Source organism: Theropithecus gelada, chromosome 14 (genome assembly GCF_003255815.1).
Source record: "Theropithecus gelada isolate Dixy chromosome 14, Tgel_1.0, whole genome shotgun sequence".
In the NCBI taxonomy this organism is placed as follows: Eukaryota; Metazoa; Chordata; class Mammalia; order Primates; family Cercopithecidae; genus Theropithecus; species Theropithecus gelada.
The window spans coordinates 42,537,909-42,560,842 of record NC_037682.1 but is presented as its reverse complement, the minus strand read 5'-3'; the positions used below and the strand labels follow the sequence as shown (position 1 = coordinate 42,560,842).

Sequence of the window (22,934 nt, the reverse complement as noted above, 5' to 3'; positions counted from 1 at the left end):
CAGAGATAATTATCATTTATTTCATACATAAAAGTAAAATTTTAATTCAATATTCAAATTTTACCTTATATGGAAATTTTAATTACACTATGGCTTATCTGCAATAGCAACACATAATATAGGAGTTAGTTGTAATAACAGTCTCCTAGGACTGTTTAAAGTATTTAAACATTTTGTTTAAGCATAAGCCATTATAAATATACATCAGAGGAAATCTGGTGTTCTATTATTAAAACATACTTCTAAGCATCTAAATATGTCATAAAACATTTGCAAAAATTTAAACATGATAACAATATTTTTCAAAAGCCTACCTACACATATTCATTATTATTTGTTGAAAAGCAGCAAATTTCAAGTTTACCACAGGGGGAAAAAAAAACATGTTAGTGAGATATGGTATTTAATAAAATTCTAGAGCATGTAGCTTGGATATTAAATACTTGTACTGCGTTTATTTTCCTGAAATGGTGGAGTATTGCATTTATTTTTCAGATGATCAATTCATGATATGTCACTTGATGTTCACAATCCACACATTTTGATCTGGAGCATGGTTTCCTTCAAATAGACTCCTGCTTTATCAAGATGACCACTAAACAAGATTAAAATACACAAAGAATAAGAAATGTAATTAAAATTTATATAAGGAAAGATTATATATATCATAAATGATTTGGAAATGGTCTCAGGGAAAACCTATTTCATACAAGAATTGTTGTAAAAAATAATCCTTAATAGCTAGGAATGCTATTTTAAACTAAAGTAAGGTCACATTCAGATAGAAGCCAGATACAAAAAACATTATCATCAAATAAATCACATGTGAAGATGGATATGATATAGAACAATCCTCTATAATTCATACAACAAATACTGCAAGCAGAAAGAATTTGTAGAAACCGAGGATATCAGTTATGAGAAAGGTCAAAGTCATTTCTATACATAATAGATGTGACAGAGACATTAATATAAAGCTTTTATTTTCCAAGTCTTATGTGAGTCACTAACGCAGCATATCTTAGGCATCTGATGAGTGTGTTTATGTTTTAAAATGACCCAGAATAAAGTCAGCAACAGGGACAAATAAAAGACAAGAAAAATGAAAAAATTGTCTACATCAGTACTGGCAGAAGTTTAACCTTAAAATAATATTTAACGATAATTTTAACATTCATAAGTACATATACTTAATATAATTTTTAAAAGGTTTTATTGTATAAACGTTGGCCGGGCGTGGTGGCTTACGCCTGTAATCCCAACACTTTGGGAGGCTGAGACGGGCGGATTACCTGAGGTCAGGAGAATTTGAGACCAGCCTGGCCAACATGGTGAAACCCCATCTCCACTAAAAATACAAAAATTAGCTGGGTGTGGTGGCACACGCCTGTAATCCCAGCTACTCGGGAGGCTGAGGCAGGAGAATTGCTTGAGCCGGGGAGGCAGAGGTTGCAGTGAACAGAGATTGTGCCACTGCACTCCTGCCTGGCCAACAGAGCAAGACTTTGTCTCAAAAGAAAAAAAAAAAAGAAGTTTAGCAGACAAAAATAAAAACAAAAATATTTTTTCAAACTTCTTTTAACAACTGTGCTCTAGCTTCTTCACACATCCTGTGTTCTACTGAGCACAACTTATTTGCCAAATAAAGTACTTATTTTTAGGAATTCAGGCCTTTATTTTGTCCCAAAACATTTAAATTGTACAAAAACTATTATCGCATTTTTTCTTAAAAATTGATTTAAGCAGAAAAAAATAAGAAGAGAGCAATAGTAGGGATACTGCTTATAACAAAGCAAACTGCAAAATGTATAAGAGATGAAAAGATAAAATGAGAAGAATCAACAAAGATTAAAGCAGTGTTACTCTGCAGTATGGTTTCTGGTGTGTCATATTCATTATCACTTTGAGAGAAGATTAATAGAGAAATTGAGAGTAAACATTTATATTCATTTGTAACAATTTGATACTGTGACGATGTTATGAGTGATTGTATATGTTAAAAATTATCAATCCACAATGATTTGAAAATTAAAATGAAATGAAACAAAGCAAAATTTAAAAAAACCTGTTTTTGACCACATTTGAGAAGCACTGAATACCTGAGCTTAAATAGGAGATACTATACATCTTGGTCAATATATAGAAGAAAAACTAGAATAGGGTTTTTGCAGTAACTCCTTGTTATTATCATTCTCTGAAAAGTGAAGAGAAGCCTTTTAGCATAGTGTGTATTTTGGACCTTTGAGCTCCTCAGTGTTCTTTCTTGGAAGAAAGGTATACTTTTTCTTTTATGAGTTGTCAGAGCTTTTATAAATGCCCAATACCATTAGTAAAAAGTATCTGGATGTTCTGAAGACAATTCCAGAATTTTTATATTAATGGAAATGAAAACATAAGTACCAGAGTGAACTTAGGATTTTCATATTTAATATATCTTATTTTGTATATTCTTATTTGTTTGTGAAACATTTCAGTTGTCTCTGAAACCTCAAACGAGTTGGTGGGATGAATGGTATAGAACAGTTTTGTAGACATTTCTTTAAAAAACATCTAGCACTTCAAGAAAAAAGGGGGCGCTTTCTTTCAGTTTATAGCAACTTATTTTATTTTAATTTGTGGGGGGAACAGGTGGTTTTGGTTATATTCATAAGTTTTTTAGTGGTGATTTCCGAGATTTTGCTGTACAAAATCTCATCAACAGACCAATATACACTATATTGGTCTATATAAAGACTATACATTGGGTATGGTCTTTTAGCCCTCACTTTCCTCCCTTCCTTCCCCATGTGTCCCTAAAGTCCATTATATCATTCTTATGCCTTCGTGACCTCATGGCTTAGCTCCCACATGTAGGTGAGAATGAGGCAGCTACATTGTCTGGGTTAAATACCCAGGGTTCATTGTCTCGTGCCAAGAAAATCTAGGACACGGACACGCATGAGGAATTTAGGAGTGGAGGTTTAATAGGAGGAACAAAGAGACCGGAAAACAGCTCTCTCTCTAGTGAGGGAGAGGAGATTCCTGAGAGGAAAGACTGGCTGGTGGTGGAGGCCACAGATTTTACAGTCAGGTTTGAGGAGGCATCTGATTTACATAAGGCTCACAGATTGGTTCAATCAGGTATGATGTTTACACAGCATGCAGGGAAGGCTGGCCATCTCACCCTAACCTTATTATGCAGATGAATTTTCCCCTTGACCATTGACATCTTCTCTGCTTCTTACTATACACGTGGCTGGCAGAGAAGGGAAGATGGAACTGTCATTTTGAACATGATTGGCACAATGGCCAGATCTATGTCTGCAGCTCGATTTTATAGCCTGCCCTTTGTTAGAAGGAAAATGATTTGGGGCTGCTTTTCATTAAAGGGAAAACCTTAACAAGTACTTCCATGCCCTCACTATCTGCCTAAGTAATTTCTTCTTAACTCCTATATCAAGAATACATAATATTTTATTTTCCATTCCTGAATTTCTTCACTTAGAATAATGGTCTGCAACTTCATCCAGGTTGCTGCAAATGCCATTATTTTGTTCCATTTTATGACTGTTCCATTTTATCTATATATCAGATTTTCTTTATCCACTGGTTGTTTGATGTGCATTTAGACTTGTTCCACGTTTTTGCAATTTCAAACTGCACTTCTATAAACATGCCTGTGTAAGTGCCTTTTTGATATAACGACTTATTTTCCTCTGGGTAGATACCCAGTAGTGGGATTGCTGGATCAAATGGTAGTTCTAACTTTAGTTAAAAACGGGAGCTTTTGAAATTAAAAACCTTAGATGGTTTGTTAAGGGCCAAGTCATGGAAGAAAAAAAGATTGATGGTACTAGATATTGAAATGACAAAGAGATAGAAAGAGTAACCAATAACTGTGTGTAAATGAATCAAGAGGTACTTGGTTCAGAAATGATGGCAATTGTCTTGCACTATAGAAAGGTAGATTCAGGAATAATTCTCTTTTCTTTCCTATATCTCAAATTATTATACTTTATACTAAGAGATAACTTGAAAGGTGAAAATATATGTTGCATAGGCATATTTTAATGCTTAAAAGAGAGACACAGATTATGGGGTTGGAGTTATAAACATTGGTATATCAGCAAGGGAAGAGGTTTGTTGATATTTAAGGCAAAACACTAACTGTGTATAGTTGATGGTCCTGGGTTTCTGTATGGCAATGTGTAAGTTCCCTTCACTATGCAAAAACAAATGGAAAACAAAGCCAATGGGTTGAACTTTTACTCATAATATGCATTTTCTCCAAAATCTCAGAGAGGAGGAAGTTACAGAAAGACAATCCTCACAGTCTATAAAAGGAAGGAAAGTACTTTCTTCCATGCTAATGGTACCTCTATTCTCTTCAGGGCAGCAAGGAAGTCAGTTTAATTTTTCACATTTCTAAATTTATTTGCAGCTAGGGGTGGCCAGTAAACCAATTTTGATCAAAGAGATTTAAGTGGAGCTTTCCAGTCTGACATATAAAGAGCTTGTTCCTTCCATCCTTACGATAAGAAAAAGTCAGAACAAACTGAAAAGCAATTAATCTTGTTACATTCATCAGAGAAGTGAGGGCACAGGGCAAACTACTACCCTGAAAACCAGAGAGACAGACAAGTGGAGAATCAGAACTTGCCAGGAACAGAAGCCTTGTCTCTAAGGCCAATACCAGTGGGAACATGTCAACTTTATTTGATGAATGGCTGGAAGCTCAGTATGCATGAGCTTAAATTAAAAGCTCTGGGTGTAGAGAGGACAGTCTTAAGGAAGCTTCCATAGTTTCCTAAATTTTACCTCCAGGAGCCTCACTAGATCTCACTGTAAAGATCAGAGAACAATCTTTTTTTGCTTCTAGTAGTGAAAGGGGAAAAGTAATCATTTAAAAATGCCTCAGAGCTCTCCATTCTCTTTACCAGAGCATGCTCTCAAGAGAAACTATTTTAGCAGAGCCTAAATAAATTGGGTTTTACCAAATTCTAAGTGACTTAGGGGAAAGGAAATACACAACTCCTGTTCCCTATAGCTTTCCTATCTCATCTAATGGAGAGAATAGCAAAGAAAAAGTTGTGAAATTTTCATCCTAGGGATAGGAAACTGCTCTTGCAGTGAAAACTTATGACAGTAAAGACTTCTGATCTAACCAACTCCATCTTGCCTTTCACCTCCCAACTGCCCTTGGTTATTCCAGGGCATGGACAAAGCTAACTATAGGAGAAATTTAGTTTACAGTTTCATAATAGCCTGTCCCCAAAACTAAACCACCTTTGTAAAACTAATGAAAGGCCACAAGGTTAGGAGGATGAGAGTGGCCTGAATTCTGCTAAGATGCAGGCATAGTCAAATGATTACCAGCCATTATTCTGGAGGTCACATGATTTGCAACTTCCCCTATTCACTATTGTAGAAACTAGGATTGACCTTTTGACATGTCTTTTCAGGCTTTTGCATTTCTGATGACCAGGCAGCCTGATATGGACCCAAGACCCTTAGCTCAACTAGTCCTGTGGTCCCCACCCAGAAGTGGACTCATCTCATGAGGGGGCATTTTCCGTACCCCTGTGATTTCATTCCCAACCAACCAACAGCCCATTCCCATAGGCCCCTGCCCATAAAACTATCCTTGAAAAAGCTTAGCCTCCAAATTTTCAGAGAGGCTGATTTGAGTAACAATAAAGCTCTAGTCTCCTGTTTAGCTGGCTCTATGTGTATTAAACTCTTTCTCTATTGCAATTCCCCTGTCTTGATAAATTGGCTCTATCTGGGTAGTTTGCAAAATGAGCCCATTGGGCAGTTATAGATACAGACTCACTTAAAGACTGAATCCTAATCATAAGCTATGGAACCCTTCTTCCCCTACAACTTACCAACACATCAATTAGTCTCCTGTATATATCAGAGGATTCCAGCTTTAAAAAATTACAAGCTGCAGATATTATTTAAGAAAGAGTCCCTAGCAAGACCAAAAATATGGAGGAAGACAAAACTGAATCAGGGGAAATTTTACCCTCTGATATCACAGCTGCAAGTAAACAGAAAATGCAGCCTAAATATTAGTCAGATAAGCATAAAACCTGCACTACAGGCTTATCTTTCTTAGTTTCTGTTACCCAATACATCGTTTCCAGCTTTCAGCAAAAAATGACAAGACACACTAAAGGGCAGAAACAATCTGAAGTGAAAAAGTAAGCATCAGTCAGATCCAGGCTCAGATAATAGCAGATATTTTAGAATTATCAGACTAGGAACTTACAATAATTATGACAAATACGCTAAGTTCTAATAGAAAAGTGGACATAATGCAAGAAAAGATGGGTAATATAAGGCAAAATGGAAAATCTAAGAAGAAATCAAACTAACACTAAAAGTCTAAAATATTTTAATGGAGATGAAGCATGACATTGATAGACTCATTAATAGGCTGAACTCAGAGGAAAAAAAATAATTAGCTTAAAGATATGTAAATAGAAACTTTCCAAACTAACAGTAAAGAGAAAAAAGTATTAAAAAAGAATACATTATTAAAAAACTGAGCAAAAATTACAAAAGTATAAATATATATAATTGGAGAAAAAAGAAGGAAGAAGAAGGAGAGGAAGAGGAAGAAGAGGAAGAGGAAGAAGAAAGAAGAAGGAAGAAGAAAGAAAGGAAAGAAGGAAGAGAAAGAGGAGAAACAGAATAAATACTGACATAAAAATAGATGAGAACCTTCTAAAGTTAATGATAGACAACAAACCACAGATACAGAAAATTTGTAAGACACAAAACAGGATAAACACCAGAGAAATGTCTGCATCTAGACATATGATATTTAAACTGCAAAAAAATCAGACAAAAATGAAATCTTGAAAGAAGCTGTGGAAAAGTGGTAGGATAACTTACATAAATAGGAACATGAATAACAACAATTACATAGGATTTCTTTACAGAAATCATGCAAGTAATAAGAGAATGGAGTAAGATATTTAAAGTGTTCAAAGAAAAAGAGCAGAAACCTAGGATTCCGTATCAAGTGCAAGTATCCTTCCAAAGTGAAAGAGAACTAAAGACTTCCTCAGACAAACAAAAATGGAAGGAATATTTGTTCCTAGTAGGCTTGCCCACATAGCAATAGTTAAGAAATTTTCAGAGAAAAGGAAAATGTTGAAGGCAGAAACTTGGATGTACATAAAGAAAGGAAGAGCATTAGAAATGAAAAAAAAAAAGTAAAATAAAATATTTTATCTGTCTTATGCTAACTGATCTAAGTAATAATTTGTTCAAAATAATAATTGCAACAATGTATGTGTTTTTTATGTTTTATGGAGAAGTGAATGACAATAATGTTATTAAGAGTAAGAAAAGGAGAATGGGAATACTGTGTCATAAGGTAACTGCATTACCCATAAAGTAGTATAGTGTTATTTAAAAGTGAACTTGAACAAATTATAAATGTATAGTTCAAATGCAAAGGAAACCACTGAAAAAGTTAAAAAATAAAATAAAACAAGTATAATTGATATGCTAAGACAGGAGAGAATATTGAATAATATAAATTGCTCAAAACTAGAGAATGCAGAAGAAGAATGGAAAAACAAAAGACATAAATGAAAGAAAAAACAAGTCCACAACTAAAAGACAGTAACAGATAAGCACATACTAACTCAACTATATCAATAATCACTTCAGATGTCAATGATCTTAAAGAGAAATACTGTCAGAGTAAATAAAAATACAATACACAACTGTATGTTGTTTACAAGAAACTCATTTTAAGTGTAAGGGCAGATAGAAGCAAAGGGATGGAGAAAGATATACCTTGCTAACAATAATCAAAAGAAAGCTGAAGAAGGATTATTAATTTCAGACAAATCAGACTTCAGAACAAGAAAATTATCAATGATAAAAAGGGGCATTACATAGTAATAATGAGGTAAAATTACATAGTAATCCTTAATGTGTTTGTGCCTAACAACACAACGTCAAAATATGTGAGGCAAAAACTGATAAAAGTGCACGAAGAAATAGACAAATCTGCTGTTATAGCTGGAAATGTCAATTCCTTCTAACAGTAATTGACAGATCTAGCAGGCAGAAAATCTGTAAGAATATATTTGAACTGAACAGCACCATCAGTCAGGTGAATTTAATTGACATTAATAGTTACTTTATTTACTAACAGCAGAATATGCATTTTTCTCAAGACACATGGAACATTCACCAAGACAGATCACATTCAATGTCACTAAAATATACCTTAACAAATTTAAAAGGATAGAAATCATACAAAGTGTGTTCTCAGACCACAGTGGAGTTATACTAGAAACCAATAACAAGAAAGATAACTGGAAAATCCTCAAATATTTGGAAATTAAGAATATACTTATAACTAACACATGGGTCAATGAAGAAGTTTCAAAAGAAATTTAGAATATTCTGAACAAAATGAAAATGAAAATATGATTTATTAAAATTTATGGGATATAGTAAAAGTGATGCTTAGAGAAATTTTATAGCATTAATAGAAAAGAAGTAAATCTATACTCAATATTCTAAGATTTCTCCTTAGGAAACCAGAAGAAGAAGAGCAAATTAAACCCAAAGTAAGCAGTAGAAAAGACATAAAAACTAATGCAGAAATCTATGAAATTGCAAACAGAATGCAATAGAGAAAATTAATGAAACCAAAATATAATTCTTTGAAAATATTAGTAAAATTGATAAACTTTTGCCAGACTAACCAAAAAAGACACAAATTACTAACATCATAAATAAAAGAGAGACCATAAGTGCCAATCCCATGAACATTAAAAGAAAAATAAAAGAATATAACCAACAGCTCTATGCTCATAAACTTGAAAACTTAGGTAAAACTGACCAAATCTAAAAAGGATTCAATCTACTAAAATTCACATGAGACATAGATAATCTAGATAGGATTATGATATATTTAAAAAATTAATTAATAATTACCAGTCTTTCAAAATAGAAAATACTAGACCCAGATAGTTTCACTGATTAATTCTACCGAATATTTAAAATAGACACTTTACTAATTCTTTACAATATCTTGCAGAAAATAGAAGTAGAGGTAATACTTCTTGACTCATTCTGTGAGGCTAGCGTTATCCTAATACCAAAACCCTAAAAATATGTTAAGAGAAAGGAAAATGATAGACAAATATCTCTCATGAACATAGATGTAAAAATTCTCAACAAAATGTTAGCAAATTGATCCAAACATGTGTAAAAATAATTATACACAATCTGAGACTTATCCCAAGAATGTAAGGCTGTTTCAACATCTAAAAATTATGTAATGAAAATCATCATATCAAAAGGCTAAAGGAGAAAAATCATATGATCATATCAACAATGCATAATGAGAATTTGACAAAATCCAATACCAATTTATGGTAAAAGTTCTCAGTAGTAGGTGTAGAGACGGATGTCTTTCACTTAATAAGGAACATCTCTAAAATACCTACACCTAACATTATAGTTACTGGCAGGAAACCAGATTTTTTTTCAGCTAACATTAGGAAAAAGGCAAAAATGTACCTTCTCACTTCTGTTCAACATCATAATGGAAGACATAGCTAATACAGTAAGACAAGAAAAGGAAATAAATGTTATACCATTTCAGAAGAAAGAAAGAAATTGTTCCGTGTCTTCCTTCACAGATGACCTGACTGTCTAAGTAGAAAATCCCAAAGAATCAACAATAGCAATAAAAAACAACCAAAAAAACTCTTGGAAGTAATAAACAATTATAGTAAGGTTACAGGATGTAAGTTTAATACAGAAAATTCAATTGATTTCCTTTATGCCAACAATAAACAATTTGAATGCAAAGTGAAAAACAGCCTGCCATTTAAATTGGCAACAAAAAATAAAACACTTAGGCATAAATCCAAGAAAATATGTATAAAATCTGGATCAGGAAAATTATAAAACTCAGGTAAAAAAGATGATCTAAATAAATAGGAGAACTTCTATGTTAATTTATAGGAAGACTGAATATTGTTTAAGATATCAGTTATTTCCAAACTGATCCTTTGGATCCAGCACAATCCCAATAAAAATTCTAGCAAGTTACTTTGTAGATTTCACCAAACTGATTCTAAATTTTATATTGAAAGGGAAAAGTTCCAGAATAGCCAACACAACATTGAGGGAGAAGAACAGAAGAGGACTGACACTACCTGATTTCTAGACTTACTGTAAATCTATAGTTTTCAAGACAGTATAGTATTGGTGAAAAGCAGGATTCAATGAAACAGAATAGGGGACTCAGAAATAAACCCACATAAATATATAGTCAATAAACCTTTGATATGGAAGCAAAGGCAATACAATAGAGAAAAGATAGTGTTTTCAACAAATGGTATTAGAACTTGATATCTACATGAAAATAATAATGATAATCTGGGCACTGACACCTTTCATTAACATTAACTCGCTATGGATCATAGACCTAAATTTAACATATACAACTGCAAAACTTCTAGGAGATAATATATAAGAGAACTAATGTGACCTTAAATTTGGCAATAAATTTTCTGATATATAGCCAAAAGATTTAAGTGATTAACCTTATGTAGTCATCAAACATATGGCAAAACAAGAACTGGAGTCCAGAACAACCTGGTTTCAAAGATAATCCTCTTTTCATTAAACCATATCACCTACAGGAGATGACTGCAAAGGATATTTAAATAATAGATGAGACTTTGATTATAAGACTTTTAAGACTGAAATTACAAATTTCTCAAAGAGAAAGGGAAAAACAAAATTTATAGTGAATATTACATGAATTAAAATGAGGATGTCAGTTGCATTTAATGATCTGTTAATTTTAGTGAAACCTCTATACTTACTAGGAGTCCTGGTTCTGGAATAGGAGAAGGCCTTGCAAACCTTTTATTCAATCTCCTCTTCTCTTTCTTTAGGTTTTGCATATTCTGAATACGTTTATTTGCAAGCTTTAAAAAAATTAAAATGAAACAAAAATCATACTTTTTTGTAACATATAAAGATAACATGCTGATTATATTTTTGGTTTGTGTCAATAAAAAAGGTAAACACCACCACTGCCAAGGGTTTACGTAACTACATAGAAATAGGGGGGAAAATCCCTTTTGTTCAAATGTGTGGTTCATAGGTGAAGAAAACCACATTGGAGCATCAATAGAGTTTTCAAATAGACTATTCTTGATTCTCATCTTACCACTGTGTACATTTAAATAGATCCAGACACATAGATTAGTGTGTTTACTTTTACTTTAAAAATAATGTTATTAAAGACACCTAGGGAATTTTCTCTACAGAAGCAAGAAAACAATTATTCACTCCCTTGAAATGTTGCATGACGCACATAGATTTTTATGCCACCATTGTATGGTATCTACAAGTAGCAGAGACCTAGGAGATCAAACTAGAATTCTTTGAAGCTAATGAAATACAGTAATAGAATAAAAAGGATATGAATAACAATAACTTTTTATCCACTTCCAATGAAGTATAAATTGGTACAATTGCTTTGAAAACAAACTTTTTAAAAAATCCACTGCTAATGGAGTATAAAGTTGAACAATTGCTTTGAAAACAATGTGGCACTACTTTTTAACAATAGAAAATTTGCTTTCCCTATGATTTAACCATTGCACTCCTGCCTAAATAATCAAGGCATTCTTGTGCATGGGGAAAGAAGCCGTGTACTAGAATGTTTGCAGTAGTACTATTCATTTTAGGAAAATGTAAAAATAACACAATGTCCATAAACAAGAGAAAGGATTAATGAACTGTGATATGTTCCATGACAAAATATTGAACAGCAGTGAAAATAAAGAGACTATATACAGCAATATAGATAGATCTTAGGAAATAATATTGAGAAGAAAGAGTAAATCATACACTAAATTCTGTGTGATCTTATGTTTATAAAGTTCAAACCCAAGCAAAAGCAGATAATGCACTCATAGAGGCACCTATGTAACAAACTATTAAAGAAAAGGAAGAGATTGATGTAACTAAAATTCCAGATGGTGGTTACCTCTGGGAGAGATCTTAGGAGGTAGAATAGAAAAGCATTCCCTAGCTGGATTCAGAAATACCGAATATCTTAATCCTTAAATGGGAGACATATTATAGTTTATAAATTATATCTGCCACATATGTTTTTGTATATGTATCAAATGTTACATTAAAAAATAACATAAGTCATTTACTTTAGTTAAGACCCATTCCAAAAGTAGTCATGAGATCCCAGAGTCCCAAGAAATATACCGAAGTGTCTACTTAATACAAGTTCTATTATGTTAGGGACAACTACATAAAGGAACAAGTTACATGCACAATGTTTAAACAACCAGAACCTACTTCTTTATTTGAACATTACCTGCCGCTCAGTGACTTCTGAAGGATGATGTTGTCTTGGTCCTTCCTATATAATATGCAAAATTAAAACACATTGACACACAAAAAAGTCATTAAAAAATAGTAAATTAGTTATTAGTAAGCCTATGCTACTTTTACATTTATGTATTATATGAATCATTTCGATTATAAGAGGCAGGTTAAAAAAAAACAAAAAGAAAAAAGAAAAAAAGGTTCAGAATTAAAACATCTAAGATAAAAATTGTGGTGGAAGATGGAGACAGTATTATGATAAAAAGAACCAACTGTGAGCCACCTTACAGATAAAAGGCAGAGTATGAGAAATAAGAAAACAATTATTCAGGAGGGAAAGAATGTACAAGAAATAGAAAAATGCATGTTTCTGCTTGTATAGGACTTCAGCGGTGCCATTGAACAATCTAGTCTTCAATCTGGTTTCAAAGCCTAGGAATAATTGGTGATGTATTGAGATCATGTGGTTTTCTGAAGCACAGGGAGCTTGGCTGTTAGATTCTCACCACTTCCTCTATTTCTTGATTGTACCTTAAATACTTCTTCCTTCACTCATTTTCATCTAATCTTTTAACCAGAAGACCCAAGAGAAATCTGTTCCACATCTGGCAATTGAGAACTCTATCCTGCTCCCTACTTCTGTAATTTCCACTCCACCTCCTAGGGCAGGTCAATGGGACAGTCAACATACAGTTGATGTACCTGACCTCTAAGCACACAATAGGTGGAGCTTTGTCTTGTTTCAGGGGGGTCCAGCAGTCAGGATGTAGTCTGTCTACATTACCTGGAATTTCCCAACCCCAACCACCAAACCACATTTGTAAGAGCTAGAAGTACCATGGCCAAGGCCACAGTGGCCTGGAGCTCAAGGCACAGGACAGAGTAGCAGAGGTGAGGTTATAGACCCCAGCAGACTCACAGGGCTGACTTGGGAAGGCTCGATGTCCCAGCAGTACAGGCACATGCCGTGGAGCCTTAGGGCGCCCCCTGACGCCTACTGCCTGTCCTGGACCAAGTGATTATGGGGTCCAACACTCACAGCCTTCAAACCCTGCCCCCACCCAGTTCCATCACAATTCTCTTTATTCTCCTCCTTGCTATGGGCCCCGCCCTTTGCCCAGTTGTATTCCAGTCCAGTGCAGGGAAGGCAAGGCCTCAAGTTATCTGCAGTGTCTTTGAATTATGGAAGTCAGTTTACCATAATTCCCTATATTCTATCCATCTTCCTCAGAAAATTGAAGAATACCAATTTCCCACCTTTTCTACCCTTCATTTCTCTAGTCTCTCTCTTTATAAAGCCCCTTTTATTTGTTAACATACCTAACTTAGTCTCCATGTTCTGTTACTTCAGACCGTCTATCTATTGTTAGGATTCTCAATTCCACTACCTCATTCTTGTTCCTTCACAGCTTCTAGTTGGGTTGACCCAACTGTCTGCCTTCTTCCCATCCATCTATACCAGGTGAAGCAAGGAGAAGCTTGAAGATGGTTGGAATACATATTTGTGACCCTTAATTTATTTATTTATTGTTTATTTATTCTTTTTTTTTTTTTTTTCCCGAGTCTCTCTCTGTCGCCCAGGCTGGAGTACAGTGCCAGGATCTTAGCTCACTGCTACCTCCGCCTCCAGGGTTCAAGCAATTCTCCCATTTCAGCCTCCCAAGTAGCTGGGACTACAGGCGCACGCCACAACGCCTGGCTAATTTTTTTTTTTTTTTTGTCTTTTTAGTAGAGACGGGGTTTTACCATATTGATCAGGCTGTTCTCAAACTCCTGACCTCAGGTGATCTGCCCATCTCAGCCTCCCAAAGTGCTGAAATTACAGGCGTGAGCTACCACGCCCGGCCGTGACCCCCAGTTTAAACTGGGTCCTTGATGCTGCTTAACACTTTTATGTTGGACCAGGTCTTTTTGTGCTCTGCGTTATTCCCTTCAAATAGTCTTCTATTAAAATCTCTGAATCTACCATCACTCAGGCACTTCCAGCGGAAGTGGGACAATCCGTGCTTCACACTCTGATGCTGGTGAACATATATAGAGCTTACTATGCACAGCACTGTTATATGAATTTATGTGTGTTAACTGATCAATTCTTTAGACCACTCAAGGAGGGTAAGTGCATGATTATAATCACTGGGAAACAAGGCACTAGCATGTTAAATTGCTTTCTCAAGGTTATGCTCTTAAGAGGGTGAACTGGAATGTAAATCCAGGGTTGTCCCTTAGACCGTGTGCTCCTAATTGTGTGCTATGCTACCATTGCTTTTGAAGCCCTCACTGGGGTTACATCAATACTACCTAAAAGCCTATAATCTTGTCAATATCCACATTATCCTTTTCCATGTAACCCTGTTGAAATGGGGGAAAAAAAAATGGCATCCCTTCTCTTGTCTCAAATAAATCCGTCCATTTGCATTTCCATGCCGTTTCCCTCCTAGGAGCCTCCTCAGATCTAGCTCTGCAGATTGTACCTCTCCTTGTTAACTTCTCTATATTGCCTCTTTCCTTTAAACATTTCATTACTATATGTTCAAATCTCCCCTTCTCCAAACTAATAAAGGAAACTCCTTAGAACAACAACCAATTGTATCTATTGCCCATCCCCTCTATATAAAGTAAATATTCATGAGAGTGGTCTGTACCTCTGCCTCTTCTTTATGTTCAGTGTAATGTTTGGCTCACTGTTTCAACTCCCACTGTTCCTCTGGTTTCAACTCCTTGTTTCAACTCCCACTGTTCCACTGGGGCTTGTCTCAAAATGGTTAATCAAATGATCTTTCTCCTGAATTCAATGGACACTTTCTGCCATATGACTTTTGTATCATGTTAGAAACTGCTGAAAAGTCTCTCTGATGAGCTAGGCTTAGAAAAATTAAACAGTTTTGCCCAACTGTAATGTTCAAAACCATTACCCATGCCCTTCTTGAAATGCTCCCCTCTGGGAGCAATAAGTTGTAGAAAAATTGTATAAACTTCCCCGTTATCACAAACCAGGAATTGACTTGACACACTATTTAAAATGTTTTGAATGCTACTATTACTTATTTTGTCAGGTCCTATGCATACAAAATGAATACATTATTGCCCTCAAAGGCAGTCAGATAGATTAGCAAAAACAAAAAGGTAGAACAATGTACAGTGAGCTTCAATAATTACACATGTTGTATTGTATGGACATTTGGGAGCCCCTAATGCTCTCTGAAGATGGGCCCAAATAGCCTTCTCAGTGGAGTAGAGTAGCCAGAGTTTGCCAGGTAGCTAAAGAAAGAGCATTTCTGACAGAGGTGCAGCATGTCCAAATGGCAGTCGGTACAGATAAGTAACATGGGTTTGATGAATATGTAACTATTGTCATCAAGTTTTACTCATGATGTCTCACTGCTTTTCCTCCTAACATATTTTGTACGGAAAAAAATCAAAAGGGTTAGCAGAAATCAGGAACTGTAAGACTGAATGAAAGAATATTCCACAGTCACATGTCTGAGACTTATTAGGAAGTTGGTAGTGGAACCCATAAAAGCCCAAATCCTATTGTAACTACTTGAAAACTCTTGTGACCCTGGCCAATTCATTATCATGCATGATCCTCAATTACTTTCTCTATATCTATAAAATGACAGTGGTAATATCCAACAATATAGAGTTGTTATAATCATTATAAATAATATAAATAAGGAATTGGATCCAGTACTTGTTAGGTAGTGGTTATTGATCATGGTAGTTATGATTATATTTTACTATGGATTACATTGTAAGATCATCCAAATGAAAAGAACCTTAGATATCTTTCAGCCCAGTCTCCCACTGAATTGCCACTAAATGACGATATTGTCAAGGGAGTTGCCACTAAATGAAGACACTGCCTTCCCTTGGTAATATCTTCATTTAGTGGCAATTCAGCTTGTTTTGATTAAATCAATTATCAAAAATTCAATCCAACCCGTTCAATTTTTTGACACCTCTAATTACTGAAACCTTCTCACCTACATTGATTTGAAATATGTTACTCTATTATCCTAGTTATATTCTCAAAGTCCTCACTCAATAAATTCATTTTTTTCTACGTGATAACAGGGCTGGGGAAGAGGCTGGGATGGTCAGAGTTCAGAAGTTTGGAGGAGCAGCCCAGTAAACTAGGAACCAGACCTCTGAGGAGGGGAACACTGCCAATCTGAGCGAGTATCACAAGAAGTTGGACGGAGGGTAGTGGCGGAGGGAGGTGTGGGGAGGTCCTTCAGAGCTGGGGATTGGAGAGTTTTTAGAAGGGGGCAGTATCTGGTAGGTGTTGGTATGATTAAGGAAGAATGATAAAACCAATTCTGGGAATGTGGAAAGATCTTGGAAACTGGAAAGAACTGCTGCTAGAAATATTTGCTGCTGCAAAGTCTAGTGTTCTTGCTAGGATGACACTGCGAGCCAAATAAATAAATAAACAAACAAACAAACAAACAATATCCTACCCCTCCACCTGCCTTCCAGTCTCCTTCCAGTGTCACTTATTGGATACACCTTCCAAGACTCCAGCTGGTTAAATTTTCAGCTCTTTATTTCTAAAGACAAATAAAATATGAACAGTTCCAACCCTGCCTTCACAAAGTAGATTATGAAAGAGTGGATTTACATTTGAAAGACAACAGCTTAATAAGTGGCATCAACCATCAGGTCCTAAACCACAAGCATTCCTTCAATGATACCTCTGTGATATAGTTTGAATATTTGTCCTCTCCAAATCTAGTGTGGAAATGTGACCCTCATTTTGAGCCATGGCAGTGAATTCTTCAGGAATGGTTTGGTGCCCTCCTTGTGGTAATGAATGAGGTCTCATTCTATTAGTTACCACAAGATCTGATTGTTAAAAAGAGCCTGGCATATCCTCCTCCTCTTCTTCCTCTCTTGCCATGTGACACACCTACTCCTGCCCCCCATTTATTTATTTATTTATTTATTTATTTATTTATTTATTTATCTATTGAGACAGAGCTCGCTCTGTTGCGCAGGCTGGAATGCAGTGGCCCAATCTTGGCTCACTGCAACCGCTGCCTCCTGGGGTCAAGTGATTCTCCTGTCTCAGCCTTCTGAGTAGCTGGGACACAGGCGCCCACCACCATACCCAGCTAATTATTTATATTTTTAGTAGAGATGGGGTTTCACCATGTTGGCCAGGATGGTCTCAATCTCTTGACTTCGTGATCCGCCCACCTCGGCCTCCCAAAGTGCTGGGATTACAGAAGTGAGCCACCGCGCCTGGCCCCCCTTTTTTTTATGCCATGATTGTAAGCTGAGGCCCTTGCCAGAAGCAGATACTGGCACAATGCTTCTTGAATATCCTGTAGATATTCAGAACTGTAACCTAAATAAGCCTTTTTTCTTTATATATTACTCAGCCTCAGGTATTCCTCTATATCTTTATAAAATGGACTGAGACATTCTTAGAATGGTTTCTATTTTCCCCACCATTGGTTGATAACCTTTATTATACTATAGTCAGCCAGTGTCCCGCACAGGACAGAAATCTCAAAATTTTGATCAGGCCAAGTGTGATCATTAACTTTATGAGTCAGCTTGGCTGGGCCACAGAGTGCCCAGATACTTGGTCAAACATTATTTGGAGTGTGACTGTGAGGATGTTTTAAAATGTGGTTGATATTTGAATCGGTAGGTTAAAGCAGATTGTCCTCCATATTATGGGGGAGTTTTATCCAATCAGCTGAAGTCCCAAATAGAAAGAAAGGACAGCCATCTTCCAATTAAGAGAGAATTCTCCTACTTGATGACTTCTGAACGGAGACACCAGCTCTTTCTGATTGTAAAGCAGCCTGCCTGCTTTCAGATTCAAACTGGAGCATAGGCTCTTTTGGACTTACCTCTGTCTCTGATTAGAGACATAAACAAATCTCTTAGGTAATAAATCCCTTTATATATAAAACAGGATACGTATGTATCTTTTAGTAGAATATATCCTATTGGTTCTATTCCTGTAGACAACTCTGACTAATACACGAAGTAAAAACTGTAAGGGGAAAGAGTATTAATTCCCTGATTCCATACAGTATACTTGCATAAACATTACATTTTCAAAAAATGAGTACAGTTAAACTGTAAAATGAATTGTGAAAAGTTGTGACTATTAAATGTAAGCATAGGCAGTATTCTTGTCTGTACATGTTTGATATAGAATTATGATTCAAAGTAAACTCCAGAAAAAACACCATCTCAAAATGCCTATAATTTTATGTAAAAATAAACGGGTAAACAAGCCACGTATTTCCCTACCTTAATTAGGTATCGAATTTAAATAAGTTTGGGAAATTCTAGGTCAAACAAAGTTAAACAAGTATTTTTATGTAGAACTTTTCAGAACTTATAGTATGTTAAAGTGGTTATGAATTTTCAGAAGGGTATATATTGTACAATGTTTCCTCAATTTACTTGCCTGTGGGACTCCCTGGCAGTGTGACTTATATAATCTCTAACTTATATGTGGAGGATTCTATATTAAAGATAGCAGTTATGATAGTGACTGGAGGCAGCCAAACGCCTAGGCAGATAGTGGTGGGTACCTGGTGAAGCCCCACCTCCAAGCCAAAGACAGTTTAAAGCCCAAAAGCCAAGCTACACGTTAAGTTCTTGGACCAGGTTGAGAACTTGTCTTTAAGTTTGGAGTGTTTTCCTCTGATTGATCCCTACCCTTCACCTATTTTACATATACCTACCCTTTCCTAATTGGTTTTCTTCACTGTCATGCTCACCTTTGAGTGGTGTCTTTGCTTTAACCCTTTTGCATACTCACAAACCAATCAGCAGGCACTCCCCATCCTGTGCCTATAAAGACTCCAGACTCAGTCAAGAGAAGGAGACAGCCTGACTTTAGGGAAGAGATGGCCTGACTTTGGGGAAAAGAGATGGCATGACTTAGGGGAAGAGACAACCTGACTTTGGGGAAGATGACCTACCCTTCCTATTCCCTCTCCAGCTCCCCTTACTCCTGAGAGCTGTTTTCATCTGTCAATCAAATTCTCTGCCTTCACCATCCTTCAACCATCCATGTGACCTCATTCTTCTTGGATATTGGGCAAGAGCCTGGGGCCCACTGAGTGTGGGAAACCAGAAAGGGCTGTCACACTGGCCCTTTGCCCTCACTAGTGGAAGGCAACCACCCCATGCAACAAGGCAAGGGACCAACTGAGTTGCTAACACACAACCATCTGCAGACAGCAGGAGCGCTGAACCACCCTTTCTGGAACTTCAGGGTCACAGGCACCCTCACCTGGGCACCACTGCATTCTCCTCATGGCAACATTCTTGGTCTGGCCATGGGCCTCACACAGAGCTTGCTCCTGTGTTGGTGCTTTGAGCCAGTCAGATCCCACTCACTTGCTCATGAGCTCCCTTCTGCAAGGGGTTGAGCATGGCAGGCCGAGTAGACAGGGTGCCCCTTCTGTGAGTCTAGCAAAGAGACAGAGAAAAATCCTGCATCAGTTATGTCTGAAAATTAAATGTAATTTTATATTACTTTAAATGTTATCTTTTTATGTCATTAACTACACCAAGAATTTGGAATATTAATATTTAAATCAGATTTTCTCACATCTGATTATTTTTCTCATTTTCTGTCTAAGAAATATATGCTAATTTTTATTTTATATCTGATGTGCTATTTCATAATTCAAGTAAGATTAACTTATTAAGATGTTGCTGTACTTCAGCTGCCGTTTTTATTATTTTTCTCTGGGTGCTTGATGCATATATACTGATGAAATTAGTTAAAGTACCATTGCACTAATAAATGCTATATCTATGTCCCATAAAACAAGAATTTTCCGAGCCTCCACACAATTTTTGTTAGTTTAAATATTAATATTAAATATATTTTTTTATTTTTTGTAGATAAAATAATTTGAAGTGTATGTCTCTTCATTTTTCCTTTCTTTCACTCCCAGTGTTTTAAAACTTGGTCATTTGGCAACCAAATTTATAGAAACATCAAATATTCTATTTACATTTTAAGAAAAAATGTTTGTCATGTTTGTTTGATGCTTCTGTAATTAGATTGTACATTTGTAAATTTATGCAAACACAGTGTAAGTTGTTAAAAAGTAATTTGTAAGGTTTTTCACATAAATGAAACAACTTGAGCAGAAATACAAACGGAATATCAACACTGATCTATCTTGTACCATTCACTGATTTTCTGTTTTATTAGTTTGTTTTCTGGGTTTCCAGTGGGCCGTGGAATCCATTTGGGAATATTAATAGACTTTCACTTATTTAGTTTGATTTCAATATAACTGTTTATCATACAATCTGAAGCTATTTTTCAAGGTAAATGAGAGAATTGTGAGTAATTCAGATCTGTAGTATTATCCTGTGACTTTCTTATTGAAAACAAAGTTTGAGGGAGGTAAACTGTGTTTATGGTCCTATGATTCTCTAAACACTGGAATTTTTTCTTATAATTAAAGTCTCTTACCTTTCCATACAAAATGTTATTTGTCCTCTTAGTAAATGGGATGTTGAGAGATTCATGACTCTTTCTTTTTGGCCATCCTTTCATTCTGTAATATCTACTGAGCATCCTATGATTCCAAGCTCTGTATTTTGTGTTAGAGTTTTAGTACTCAACAAGGCAGATATGATGGCTTATGATTGCTATATAAATGGATCTCATGTAAAATAATACCAGTATGGGGCTGGCTTCATGGTATATGGCCTGTCACACGAGGCTTTGTACAAAGAAGAGTTAATATGGTTTTCCCGCAGCCTTTTGATAAAATTCTTAATTTTTGAACAAGTGGTTCTGCATTTTTATTTGGTGCTAGAACCTGCAAATTATGTAGGTGGTCTTAAATCTACACCACAAAGTTTGCGAGAAATCTATCATCTGTCTGTCTATCTATCTGCCTTCTATCTTCTATCTGCATATCTATCTATCTTCTATCTACCTATCTGTCTCTATCATCTCTTTATCATCTGGCTCATTGTAACATTTAATATTCTTTTTTCCTATCTTTGTCATGTAAGGAATATATGGCGGATTTTTCCTTTTCCATGCCTATACAGTTAACTTGTGAAGTCTTGGTTATAGGATTTTTAATTTGTCTATATTAAGTTACATCTTTTTAGATTTAACTTATCACTCTGTTGTCGAGAGTCATTTTTATTCATCTCTGCAACATAATGCCTCCATATCGTGTCATGTTGTCATCCAGATTTGTGATACAAACCTTGCATAGAACAGCACTGAGAAGCATGCTCTGTAGCACAGCACAGAAAGCTTCCTTTCATGTTGGTCATTGTTGATTTGCCAATACCTTTTGACAGAATTGTTTACTTAGTTCCCATTCACCCAAGTTTGCAATTAACTAGTTCTTTCTATACCCATTTCGTCTGAATGTGTATCATAAAATTCTTTTTCAAATGTATTGCTAAAATATAGAAACGTCCATGTTGAAGATTTTTCAGTAATTTCTCCCTAACTCTGGAAACAATTTAGGTGAAATTCTACAGACTTAGTGTTGAACAAAGAAATCAGTGAAGGAGGCCAGGTGCGGTGGCTCATGCCTGTAATCCCAGCACTTTGAGAGGCTAAGGCGGGCAGATCACTTGAGGTCAGGAGTTCAAGACCAGCCTGGTCAACATGGTGAAACCCTGTTTTTCAAAAAAGAAAAAAAAATACAAAAATTAACCAGGCGTGGTGACACACACCTTAAGTCCCAGCTACTTGGGAGGTTGAGGCAGGAGAATTACTTGAACCCAGGAGGTGGAGGTTGCAGTGAGCGGATCACGCCACTGTACTCTAGCCTGGGTGAGAGTGAGACTCTGTCTCAAAATAAAAAAAAAAAAAAAAGAGAGAAATCAATGAAAACCAATGAAGGAGTCACACCAGGGTGGAGGGGCAGCATTTTTGTTGGACTTCCCTAAATTTATGTTATGGGTTAGTGTATTCGTTTCCTATTGCCACTGTAACAAGTCACCACACTTGGTTACTAAAAACAACAGAAATGTATTATCTCACAGTTCTGGAGGTTGAAAGTCTGAGACTAATATACCAGCATGGCTTTGCTACCTACTAGGGTAGAAACAATTTTTTGACTCGTCCAGTTTCTGGTGACTGCCTTAGCTTGAGGCCATGTCACTCCAGTTTCTGTTTCTATCTTCACATGTCCCCTTCCTCTGTGTGTATCTAATCTCCCCCTTTGCTTCCTTCTTATAGAGACAGTTGTGATAGCATTTAGGGCCCACCCAGATAATCCAGGATAGCCTCCTCATCTCAAAACTCTTAATCACATCTGCAAATGCCCATTTTCCAAATTAGGTAACTTTCATAGGTTCCAGGGATTAGAGATAGGATGTGTACACGCTTTTGGGAGTCATTATCAGCAGGTCAGATTTAGTATTGCATTTTAGTTTTGAATTATATGCAGAAAGCACGTCACATTTTCCATCTTTAGGGCTATGATTTGTCTTAACCTGTTCTGGGATAGGGGCTAATTTCACCTGCTTCCCTTTTACCCCATAAAGACCTGCTTATTCTTCCTACTGCC

At 35.9% G+C, this 22,934-nt stretch overlaps 1 protein-coding gene across 1 annotated transcript; it reads right to left on the bottom strand.

Moving 5' to 3' along the window:
* Positions 1-13,408, bottom strand: CCDC179 (coiled-coil domain containing 179). Its single transcript, XM_025357780.1, has 4 exons — positions 13,310-13,408; positions 12,380-12,424; positions 10,860-10,964; positions 1-595 (listed from the first exon to the last, which is right to left on the bottom strand). The coding sequence occupies exons 1-4, from the start codon at positions 13,352-13,354 to the stop codon at positions 584-586; spliced, it is 207 nt and encodes a 68-aa protein (XP_025213565.1). The 5' UTR covers positions 13,355-13,408; the 3' UTR covers positions 1-583.
* Positions 13,409-22,934: the final 9,526 nt, after the last annotated feature.

What these genes read in the sequence shown, in the direction of transcription:
- CCDC179 (XM_025357780.1), bottom strand. Translation starts at nt 13,354, where the DNA reads ATGTGCCTGTACTGCTGGGACATCGAGCCTTCCCAAGTCAGCCCT. An exon ending in AGCCTTCCCAAGTCAGCCCT is followed by an intron (nt 12,425 to 13,309) that starts GTGAGTCTGCTG and finishes CATATTATATAG; the next exon opens with GAAGGACCAAGACAACATCA. An exon ending in CAGAAGTCACTGAGCGGCAG is followed by an intron (nt 10,965 to 12,379) that starts GTAATGTTCAAA and finishes ATTTTTTTAAAG; the next exon opens with CTTGCAAATAAACGTATTCA.